General features: G+C 38.1%; 1 protein-coding gene across 1 annotated transcript in view; it reads left to right on the top strand.

Annotated features, from left to right (window-relative positions):
- DAPK1 (death associated protein kinase 1) overlaps positions 1 to 12,328 on the top strand; it is an 87,566-nt gene that overhangs the window by 57,043 nt on the left and 18,195 nt on the right. Inside the window, exons 11-17 of the mRNA XM_068422074.1 lie at positions 330 to 449; positions 1,580 to 1,678; positions 2,481 to 2,579; positions 3,741 to 3,839; positions 5,356 to 5,553; positions 6,570 to 6,767; positions 9,349 to 9,447. Coding sequence (XP_068278175.1) covers positions 330 to 449; positions 1,580 to 1,678; positions 2,481 to 2,579; positions 3,741 to 3,839; positions 5,356 to 5,553; positions 6,570 to 6,767; positions 9,349 to 9,447 — 912 coding nt within the window. The remainder of the gene's footprint in view (positions 1 to 329; positions 450 to 1,579; positions 1,679 to 2,480; positions 2,580 to 3,740; positions 3,840 to 5,355; positions 5,554 to 6,569; positions 6,768 to 9,348; positions 9,448 to 12,328) is intronic.

Below are 12,328 nucleotides of genomic sequence, written 5' to 3'. Positions count from 1 at the left end.
TTGCATCTATTGGAAATCCTAGGAGGAAAAAGAAAATATAGCTAACAAAAGAAACCTCTTTGGAATCTCAATGAGTAATGGGTTCGTGTGTGAAGAAAAGGAAAGCATCTTGTACTAGAAAAAGTGCAGCGGCTTTTTGGTGTGGCTTTTCAAATAATGTGTACGTGTTAGCCATATGCTTCACAAAGGATTACAACTTGCAGCTGAAGCACTCTAAAAGACTTTGAAAATTTTACTTTTTGGGTTTTTTTAGGTGTCTTGGCAGCTGTTGCGATAGGGATTTTTTCCTTGAAGCTAACAATTTTTCTTCTTTCTCATTTAATTACAAGGATGAGGAAGATTCTTTTGTGATGAAAGCTATTATTCATGCCATCAATGATGACAATGTTCCTGGATTACAGCACCTTCTGGGATCTCTGACAAATTACGATGTCAATCAACCCAATAAGGTAGTGTGGGTCTGTGTTGAGGTGTGTGGGAGACTAGCTATCACCCTGTTGAATAGAGCAACATGGTTGTAAAATAGAAACGTAACAGCTGAAATGAAAAGAGAAGTGGATGGGAAGTAATTCTGCCTTTCTTTAGGAGAAATTTTAATGTGTTCTGTGTTCAGTCTTCTCAAACCACCAGAAAATGGAGCCCAAAATGTTTGGGTTTTTTTTTGCCTAGGCCTTTGAAAAAGTATTAAACAAATCTATTGTCAAGAGCTGTTGTATATCACATATCAGCCTTTGCTTTTGCTTGCAGCTGTTTCCTGTGGCAGATGAAGATGGCAGAATATGTAGGAATAACCAGACTGCCAAAACTGACTTTGCAAAAGCACTGTTAGAAACAAAGGTCCCATACTGCAGAAACTGATTATGTGAACATAATGTTAGATTGTGTCATTCATTTTCAGAACCAAAATGATCTTACCTGCTACAGTATTTCAGTGTACTACTGCTGTACTAACAGGAGTATTGGAACTGAGACCAAGAGACCAAAGTTCTGTTGCTGCTGTTTAACATTGGATAAATCATCTCTACTCTTAATTTTCCCTTTTTTGAATGGTTATACTGACCTTCATTATAAAATACTTCGAGAAATATTCATGAAGAGCACTATAAAAGTAAAGCATCTGTTATTTTACTGTGATGGGGTCTTGAATCTTTCAAGAAATCACTGTATTTTTTGTTTTGATGGTGCAGTCCCATTCAGCATTCGTATATGTTGCTGGTAACTTGTGTCTTTGAGATGGAGTGGCAAACACCTGAGGCAATCTGGCTTAAAATGTAGGTATAAAGAAGTAGCAAAGGGGCTAATGAGAGCTTAACATTAATATTCCTAATTTGAAAAGCATGCTTTTAATGTGTGGTGTATTGTTTAGTAAATTTGAATTCATCCCAAAAATACGGAAAATTGCTGTGCAATAAATTTCTTTGGACAAAGAGACAAATTATTTTCTATACAGTATTCCCTGAAGACTTAATTTGAAACCTGAAATCCAGAGATGCCATTCAATGTCTGCCTTCTATTCCAGTCTTTTTTCTTAATCCTTCAAAAATTAAATATATGGTTCTTGCTTGTATTTCATTGTTAGCATGGAACACCTCCGCTACTGATTGCTGCTGGCTGTGGAAACATTCAGATGCTTCAGTTGCTTTTAAAGCGTGGATCCCGTATTGATGTTCAAGATAAGGTCAGGGTTCTGCTTTGTCATTGTTCTGTATAAGTTTTTCGGTTCAGTTAACAGAGGACAAGCAGTTCAGACCAAGTGGTATTGGAAATGAAAAAATCTGGGCTGTAGGGCCTGTTTTCTGTCTTCCACAGCAAAAAGTTACAAGCAAATCTTTAATAATTTCATTTATTACTAGTGCATATCATCTGATTTTGATCACTTTATTAGCTGAAGTAATTTGAATGGTGTTATCTTAAAATGTAGTTCATGCTTACAAAATTGCCTCAATTAGTTCAAATTAGTGATTGCCCTAAAAGACAATGGTGAACTTTATTTAATATGGAATGATAAATGCACATTTTAGCAATGGGGAATATTGCAGCTAAAACTTGTATGTCATGGAGGGTGTGCTTTGCAACAAGCTTTTTTTCGAAATGTATTGTAACGATCTGGGGTTCATGTAAAGCAAATTGAAGCACTGTCTGCTTCTTTATCTAATAGACGGTAAGGTAAGCAGCAGAAAGGTTTTTATCTCATGACTGTTCTTTGCAAAAAAGTCCCTTGAAAGGGGGAAGAGGATTATCCTTGCAAACAGTGATCCTGTTGATCATACTTGCACAGAGGGGTTTTTGTTGTCATTGTTGGTATGTGGGGTTGTTGAACCAATTTGAAGGTTTTTTTTAAAAAGTAAATGTGTTCATATAAGCTTGAACAGCTGTTCAATATATCTGCATATGTCTGAGTGCATGTATACCTCAGTTGAAAATCTAGAATTAGGATTCTAAATTGATCAATAACATCTGTAATCAAATATTTTTGACAGGCTGGATCTAATGCAATCTATTGGGCTTCTCGACATGGTCATGTAGAAACACTGAAATTTCTCAATGATAATAAATGTCCTTTGGATGTTAAGGATAAGGTGAGAAAAAAATTTTCATTTTTTATGCAGAGCACCTTTTTTAATAACCTTATCTTAGCAAGGAGAGAGATTTTTCAATTGGAATTATTTTCAGCTGTGCCATAATTGCAAGAATGCAGCTGGCTTTTTTAGTGTGGTTTTATAAGCTGACATGTAGGGCTGTGATAACACAGCTTTAAAGTAGCTGGATGTACTGATTATTTTCTTGACAAATGTTAACCAAGCATGCATATTAAATGTGGTGAGTACATGGTGGGTAGGTGGGGAAGTACAAACCTAAATTAATTTTCACATGAAGGCTGCATTTCTCATTGGGACTCAGGATAAAATCATGATTCTGTTTTTCATTCCTCTTGAATGAAAATCACTTTTGTCTGACTAGTGAATTTGGCTATTATTCAGTATAATGAAAACTAACAATTTATAGCTGATGAGCACTTACCTTGTCTCCAGCAGTGTTACTTGAGCAACATTTGTCCTAGAAACTAGTTGCTGTTAAAATCTTACACCATAATGATGTTTTTATACTAGCTGAAGCTCCAGTACAGAGGCAATATACTTGTGAAACATGGTTTGCTTTGTTGAGGGAACTGGCACAAGGCAAGGCACATCTGCAAATTATTGTTCAACTCCTGATAGGACTACTAGGAAAGAGGTTACTCTCTTAATAAAAATACCATTTCTTTTTCATGTAATTTCAACAAAAGGTTGCAAATAATTACATGTAATGACCAAAATACGCCAGGATGTACCGAAGTGTTAGTCCGACTGCTTACATTTGTATATACAGGGCAGAGGAGAGGCATATGGAAATAGTATTAATAGAAATAGGACGTCTGTTTCAACACCAATTGCACACGCAGCTGCCTTCTCATATGGCTCAGAAATCCCATTGTGGCTGTGACCTTGAACAAGTTAAGTAGGAAAAGTAAGTTCTGAAAAAGGAAGGCCTTTGAAGAAATAACCTGGCAGGTGATGACTTGTCTGTCATGTACAACTACAGTTTGTAAGCTGGAGATGTCTGCTGACTGCAGCTGTGCTGCTGGGTTATGGGAAGGGAGGAGCACCCCATACAGCATACAGGCATTCAGGCTGTACACAGTGGTGTATATCTAGGGATGACATACGAAATTACACTGGCGTGTTCTTCTTTAATTGCAGTCTGGGGAGACAGCTCTCCATGTCGCAGCTCGGTATGGGCATGTGGATGTGGTTCAGTTTCTCTGTACCATTGGATCCAATCCAAACTTTCAAGACAAGGTGAGCCATGGACACTGTCTGTTTTTCTTCAACAAATAAGGCTTTAATATGAGTGGTCAAAACTCTTAGTCTTGCCTTGCAGTCTCTGGCATGTTTGCATTTGAAAAAAATAACAGAATTATGGAGGTTTCAATGCCTCTTAATAGAGGAGGACTATTCAAAAGCAGTGTGAATGAACCAACTACTGTTGTAAAACACAAATTCTCTTGAAAAGATGGAGAAACTCAACATCACGAAGGTATGGATGAGATGTGTGCTCTGTGACTTCAGGTAAAGCTTTTTATTCGTTTTTCCCTTGATTTCAGCTTATATTTAGCCATCATGGGACTTTGCTGAAGTGTCAAGCACTCATTTTTGAAAATGAGAGGAGAGCTTAGGAGGGCTTCTTTAGAGCTCTGAACTCATGTGAGAACACAGGAAAGAAAAGGCTTAATAGAAAGAAACATCCGGTTGACCCAAATGTAACTGTGTGTGGGAGTTCCACAATCCTACCCAAGTGCTGCATCCTCTAGGACTACCTTTACATTGTTTAAGCAGCAGCAGGCCAAGGGACCACAGGACGTGCTGTTGTACTATTTATTTTTCCTCAGATTTTTACAGAAAACTTGAATACAATCCAAGTCCTCTAGTATTATCAACACCGATTGGCTCCTCATTGATATTTGACAGATACAGAAAGGATATCCCGTTTCTTAGAATTTGATAGAATGGTTTTTTTGGTGGGTTTTAATCCTCCTTGCTTTTCAGTGGGCTACTTTTCAATAGAATATTTTTGTAAAATGTTTGAGTTTGTGAATGATGTTCCAGATAGCTGTTATGAAGCACAAAGGTATTGAAGGTAAATATTTTAAAGCTTCCTGGGTTCAAGCAAAAAGCAAATTAGAACTTAAGTCACAACTGAACTCAAAATGCCTGCAGTTTCAAAGGCTTGTCATGATGCGCGTTTAAAGGACTCCAGTTTCGAAGTACTCAAGTCACTGTGTACACTCCTAAATCATTAGGATGTGCTCTCTGAACATGGTAAGCAGAGTGATCTGCCTCAGACTGAAGGTCTAGTGTGATTTGGATCTCCTTGGTGAGCGATCTTTTTTAAACACTGGATTAGTCCCTCAGAACACAAGATGTAGAAGTTTCTTATGAATGAGGATCAGTTTTCAAGTGAGAGAACCAAGACAGTTAGCTTCAGGAGCATGGAAACATCTAAACTAAGATTGCTGACATGCAGTGTGTTGTCAGTAGATAGTTTTATGGTGAAAAATACGGACTCTGAGAATCCAGGTAATGATGAAAATCTAGTGCGTTACTGTAATCACTTGGTGTGTCAGCAGGAGTTATTCTTGCTTTAAGAGTGTCAGCATTAGAAATTACAACATCTTTTTATAGGGCTTACTTAGTAGGCTGTCTTTTTTTCTTTTGTGTCATCTTCCTGTCTTTCTAAGCTAAGCTGGGAAATATTTCCTCCTAGCATTTGATTCAGATGTTGTTGTGGGTTGTTTTTTATTTTCCATGTTGATAGGAAGAAGAAACCCCACTGCATTGTGCTGCTTGGCATGGCTACTACTCTGTTGCCAAAGCACTCTGTGAAGCAGGTTGTAATGTGAACGTTAAAAACAAAGAAGGGGAGACTCCACTCCTGACAGCATCTGCGCGGGGTTACCATGATATTGTGGAATGCTTGGCAGAGCACAGGGCTGACCTTGATGCAACAGACAAGGTTAGTTTGAGTTGCTTTTGCTCAGGAATTACGTTCAGAGATCACAGGTATCACAGGCCATATTTCTGATTTGAATGCTGCAAGCCAGCATTGTTTCCATGACGTCAGTTTTCTGAGCAGTTCACATGAAGACTGTTGATGACTGCAGTAGTCTTTAAAGTTGCCCACTGGTTATTTTTCCACAACTGGGTTTTTGCTAATTCATTACCACCTTATCAATCACCACCTCATGAGTAACACTGTGAAAAATGGCAGAAGCCTTGGGTTCTGTAACTGGCAAAAAACTATTGACCTAAGTGGTAAAAGATGGATTTACTGTTTGCCTTTGATTCCTGTGGCTAGATAAATCACACCTATTTCCAATAAGCTAAATTCCAACCATTTAAAAATACAGCTCTCTTGGACTCAGAATCATTTTTTGTCTTTCATGGTGTAATCCCAACAAATAAATTTTGCATTTCATTGCTGATACTTTTGGTATGCTTGTCCTTTTAGCTAGCTTTATTGCTCATAGTTACTAAATAGTTACTAAAGCAAGTTCAAAAAAATGCTTTTGCTTCTAAAATAATTAAATTGTTTTTTCCAGTCACATTGTCTCTTTAAGTTGTTCCACAGAGAGAGAAATCTCTGTCTCTAAAGTTACTGAGCACTAAGCAGTTTGCATGACTTGCTTCACTAACTTCTGTCAGTAAACACTAGAGTGGTTCACAATATTCATCTGGTTGTTACAGTTGGTCAGTCTTCCACCTCCTACGGAAGTCAGTAGAGAATGTGTATTTGCGTTTCATCCATTCCACTGCAAAGCCCAGTGGCTTAATAGAAATTCGCTTTCATCCCATAGCTGATTTGTTCTGAGAGATACTGTGCATCTCCCTGCCTCTACCTTCAAAACAAAAAACATTGTGATTCTTGAGGCAAGGAGATGCGCCCAGTTACGTGAAATGATTGTGACTCTACAAAATGCTTTTATTATTAGTATTATTAAATCTCACTTACAAGCTGTCTTGTGATTTCAGGATGGTCATATAGCCCTACACCTTGCTGTGAGAAGATGTCAAATAGAAGTAGTTAAAACTCTCATCAGTCAAGGATGTCTTGTAGATTTCCAAGACAGACATGGCAACACTCCCTTGCATGTGGCCTGCAAAGATGGGAATGTTCCTATTGTGATGGCACTCTGTGAAGCAAGTTGTAATTTGGATGTCACTAATAAGGTAAATGGAATACAGGTACTGAACTACTTTAATAGCTCACTTATTGCATTAGATTACCTTTTCAGTTGTCTGATATGAGAAATGTTTTTCCATTTATTTTTTTATCTCTTAAAGTGACCAAATGTAAAGCATTAAATGACTCGCCTTGCAAATTCACCTGTTTGTTTCAGTTGAATAGACAATTAAAGATCCATGAAGAAGAGCCCAAGTGAATTATCACAATGTATTTTGCCACTCAACTCTAATGTTGAAGTATATGCCAACCTTCTTCCCTAGCTGTATCACTTTGCTTTGTGCAGATTACATCTAAGCGCGGAAGAACAGATGAAATGCATTGCTGCTGGCCTAAGCAGGTGTTGATTTGATGTGATTTAATAACAGTAATTTACATACAGAACTGAAGACTTTTTATGGAAAATCTGCTTTGAATTCTTCCAAATTATGTGAAGAAATCTGCACTGCGATCTGACAAGAAATTTATATCAACTGCAGATTCTATTCCCAGTTATAAAAATAAGTGTCGTATTGGCTGGTTTATATTTTTCTGCATTGGTTTGATTTATTAAATTAAATTCTAAACATTTATCTTAGACTAGAATAGCTTTAATTCATCTATTAAACAAATTGTCACTGGCAGGGTACAGGAAATCTCAGAATTAAAACGTAGTTCAGAATTAAAAAGCACTTTCCAAAAAGAACATTGAATAGCATGTCCCTAAACTTGGAGATACTAGTGCCTTGCTTGCTTCTTCTGTTGTGCTAGTGCTGCAGTGTATGGGGTAACTGAATGTGATGCTTTACAGGTTTAACATTCTGGCTTTCCTCCTGGAGATATTTAGGGGAAAAGTAAGCTGTTTCAGGAAACCTCGATTAGTTTGAATAGGTTAAGGTCAGCCATTGGACTCTGCTGACAGGCTATGGGGCTTCGGACTTGATAGTTAGCTCTGAATGTCTTTCTCTGCCCAGTTTATTCATAGGAGTCTTTATGTTGCTGTCTGCAATTTGTTTCAGATGTTGTAGCTGCTTTGTTTTTCTGGAAAAGTACATACTCTGGCAATAACATTTTGCTAGTTAACGCTCCCATTTATTACCAAAGCACTGACCTTCTCTGTATTAGCCAGCTAAAGAAAGTTGTGGGGCTTTTGGCTTGAGGGTTGTCCAGTGCAGTAACTTTTGGTTTTAATAATTAAAATCATCAGCTGCTAAGTGAAAAAACTTACAATAATGAAGTCCCCAGTCCTGCCTCTGAGCTTAAACTTGATTGAATAGGCAATTAAATCCAGATCCACAGCTGAGAACACATTTTGGGGAAGGTGAGTTAATGCAGCACAAGGCTACGTTATAATGGAGAATGCTGAGCTAGGATCAGTGGCCTGGCGCAAGCGTGCTGTGGAAAAAATAATCAAGTGTTCAGTGGGAGTGGGACCATGGCTACAGAAGCTGTGGTTAAAGATTGTGTCTTGTTTTTCTTTTAGGAGTCATGTATACTTGAGTGATTTTTAGAGTGCTCTGTATTTGAAAGAATGAGTTTGTGTCTTATCAAGAAGAGCATCCTTATTCCTACTGGCCCATTTTAGCAGCGAGTCCTGTAATGGGAGTTCATTAACATATCGACCGTCTATCCTTGGTCCTCACATCTGGCATTGTCCCACATGTATGTAATACTGATTGAAGGCACCGTTTGTTTCTTCCGCAGACTGTGTGCAGTAGAACATCATAGGCATTTATTTGAGTTGAGGTGTAGGGTTTTGAGGAGCCAGGCATCTTTTCAGTTTTCAGTTGTCAGAAAGCTAGCTTTGCTTTCAAATACCCTTTCGTGAAGTAAGTTTGTGAGTTTGGTTCTGAATGTAGGGCTGAAACAGGGAGAACAGTATTGAAAGCATGAAAAAGTGTGAAGTGTAATAGTAAGACGAGTTACAAGCAGAGAATATATGGTAGTGATATTTATAACAGTAGCTCTGAATATGAAAGACCAGAAGTGAATGTCATGAGGACGTTTTGTCAGTGGAGAGATTCAAGGGGAAAAGCAAAACTTGGGGAAGGAATACTTACATCACTTTCGCTCTGTCACTGACAGCACAAATTCCTTCAGTCTGACTTCTTGCATTCATCCCTTTTATTGCTTTGGGTGGAAGAGGGGAGACTGCAGATACTTAAGCTTCAGTAATACTTGGATTGAAACAGAATCCAGAGCTTTAAAAGGTTGAGGACTTAGGGTTGTTTAACTGATTCATACTTAATTAAGCAAAATGCAATTAAATTTACTGGGAATTAGAAAGATATTCGCAAATATAGCAGAAAAACCTCTAAAGCATTCCTCAAGAGTTGTGGGGGATTTAGCTATAAAATTGTTTCCCATTTTTAAGTAGTCAGTCTAGCTTTTGTTTTTAATTGAGCTTTAAGCAGTTGTGCTTAAGCTTTTTTTCTGACAGTTTTTGCTTTGTACTTTTTCTTACAGTTCTTGCAAGACCTTTGCTGTGTATCAGGATATATATAATTGTACAATATGTTTGATTATTAGTCATAAAATTTAGAGTGAAGTTCTTTGACTAACGTAATGACACTTTTTTCCCCGTGTTAGTATGGAAGAACACCTTTACATCTGGCCGCAAACAATGGCATTCTTGATGTTGTCCGATTCCTGTGTCTTACTGGTGCCAACGTAGAAGCTTTAACCTCTGTAAGTATTGAGAGATACTGTTGTGCTTCTTGCTTCTTTTACCTGTGATAGTGAGAAATTTAATCCATCTCTTGTGGGAGTGGGGGGAGAACAATAGTCTAATGTAATTACATTTTGAAATTTAAAAAAAAAAGTTAGGCTGTTGAATGTCCACAGCTTGAAAAACATTCTCTGTTGTCTGCTTGTTCCCTTCTTACAACTAAATTTGAAACTGATTAAGGTACAGTACAGCTACCACTTCATCTATACCTAAGAGTTTCTTCACCTAAGAATTACTTGTAGCATTGTGTTTTCTGTAAGCAGAGTGGGCCACTGTCATTAAGATGTACATCATTTCACATCAGGTACAGTTACTATACAAATGTATTGTATGTATCTTAAATATTTTTCTTGCTTTCAGGGGATTAAAAAGTTTTATTTTCATGGTGGAGATGTGTGAGTGAATGGATGAGTGAACTAGCATGCAAGTATCCTTGTAAAACAAGTCATTTATGTCAGATCAGTCAGCGCCCCTGCTTCCAATTAGCACCATCGAAGGTATTTTTTATTCTCACTAAACTGAGAATTGTCCTCCTGGCTGACATATCCACAGGAGAAATGAAGTATCCTTCATCATGCACACTTCATACGCACATGATACATTATAGGCATCATACACACCATTACCTGTGTTTTCAACAAACTAACCATGTTTTATTTTCAGACGCATTGAATCAGTTTACGTTGCTGCTCACCCTAACCAATGCATTCTGCTCAGAAATAACTATTGCTCTGTATATTGAAATTGTGTTGTGATTAGATTTTAGTTGAGTCCATGTTTTTCCAAGTTCTTCTCCTTACAAAGTATCCCTGAGACAGCTGAAATGGAGGGAAAAGGGACAAAACTTCTGTTTTATTTGCTTTACCCATTTGGCAGAAAAAACAAATGTTTTTGTTTTTTTTCCCATCATTTAGCACTGTTCATGTACCTCATGTGGCAGGAGGAAGCCTTCAAAAAGCAGTCATTAAAACCAATGAACTTGGAATTGTGGCTTAACCAAGTTTAGCATCTAAAAATGACTTTTTGATAACATCTTAGAGTGTAAATTGCCATGTGCCCTATTGATCAATAATAATGAAATGTGCATGCAGTGGACTTCATGGGGTGTTTTACAGATTTTCCTTCGTCACCTGTTTTTGTCCCTTCCCTTTTTTTTTTCCTTTTTTTTTTTTTTTGGTACATCTCTTTGTGTATCTGTATTTTCACTAATACATACTGTAGAGATAAGATATAACAAAAAGGTGATGGGGCAATTCTTCAGCTGTGTCACTTCATTTATATCATGACAGCTGTGTTGGTATAATTGCCAGTGTGGACCCCATCCTTCTAAGACAAAAGTACTTTTTATCTCTTCAGGACAGTTTGAAGGAGGTAACAAAGTAAATCATGCTGATACTAAATCTGGCAGGAGAAACAGACTGAATATACATGACTGTCCATTATTCCAGCAGTGTTGTGGCAGAGGGAAGGGAAAAGGAGGAGAGGAAGGGAGGAAGTACATGTGGTGATTTTAATAGCATTTCAGTTTTGCATTAGTTTGGCAGGTGGATGTTAAACTGTTCTGAAAAGTCTTATTAACAGCTTTTTCTGAGACAGTGCAGTAGAATTAATTTTCTTCTCTCAGAATGCCATTTCTGAGGAGTTAACTTCTTCAGCACTGTTAAGTAACTGGGCTGCAATATTATTTCCCTGCCTCCTCCTCAGACTAAAGCCCATTTTAGAACTAGTTTGATTTTGAATTTGATTGCATGAATGTTATGTGACCTTAGAAAACCTGATGCTCCTGGAGTATACAGTCGTTTCCAATGTTTGAATATCACCCAGATAATTCTTTGTGCTCAAATGCTATCCAGCACCATGTTTCTTGGCTTCTCCTTACAGAAGTTTCTAAAATTGTACCAAGTTTAAAATTGGCAGATCGCTTAAAAACTTTGAATGATGCTTGCAAATGGCCCGTTAAACTCAGGACCAGCTCTTGCAGGCATAGCTGTCTGATTTGCAACAAAGGAGCCAGTCAGCAATTGCAATGAAATATTACCACCAGGTGTGAATTATGCTTTCATGGATCCTGTAACCAAGCCCTTTTCAGATGGCAGCTTTACTTATGCATTGCTATTCCAGTGTATAGATACCCTGTACTTTTCAAGAAAGCTTGAATAGGAAAATAACTTACTGAAACCCGTTTGCTGTTTTGCTTGTGTGTGTATTTTCTAATTTTTGTTTTGGTCTACAGTTCATCCTGCGGCGGATATCCAGAGAATTAAACAGCCTCCTCTTGTTCAGAGTTTTGGACAAAAAAGGGACTTTGTTCTGTTAATTTCTTTTTCATGGAAGCAAGTGTTTTTTCCACCTGCTATTCCAATCAATCAATTGAGCTTCCAGATCTAAATTTTCAACAGATAATGTGAACTGAACTGGTAGTACTTGGTGCTTGCTGGCAATGTTCTGGGATATCCTTCCCCTACTCCACAGGCCTTTCTGCCTGTCTTGTTTACTGTGTGGTCTGATGACCATGGGCTTCAAAAATGATGCTTGTCAGGCAGTGCCCTTGCTAAGGCATTGCTCCGTAAGGGAAGGTGAGCTAGGAGCCAAGGGTAAACAACAAGGCAAGCCGCGACAGTGTCCTTACGAACAAGGGCCCAGTCCCACAGTACTCAAGCAAGGCAAGCAGAGCAGGTCCAGAGGTGGCAACCAGCTTCAGCCAAGAGTCCAGATCGCCAGACAAGTCTGTAACAATGAGGCACGTCTGAGGTTAAGTCAAGGTCAGGAATTAGGCTCAGTGACCATGGTCAGCCAAGGGTCTAGTGGTTGCCAGGCAAGTCCATAGTGAAGAAACAGGCT

The sequence above is a fragment of the Nyctibius grandis genome, chromosome Z (assembly GCF_013368605.1).
Source record: "Nyctibius grandis isolate bNycGra1 chromosome Z, bNycGra1.pri, whole genome shotgun sequence".
NCBI classification, from domain to species: domain Eukaryota; kingdom Metazoa; phylum Chordata; class Aves; order Nyctibiiformes; family Nyctibiidae; genus Nyctibius; species Nyctibius grandis.
The sequence above is the reverse complement of the archived record's forward strand: the minus strand, read 5'-3'. Positions and strand labels throughout refer to the sequence as shown.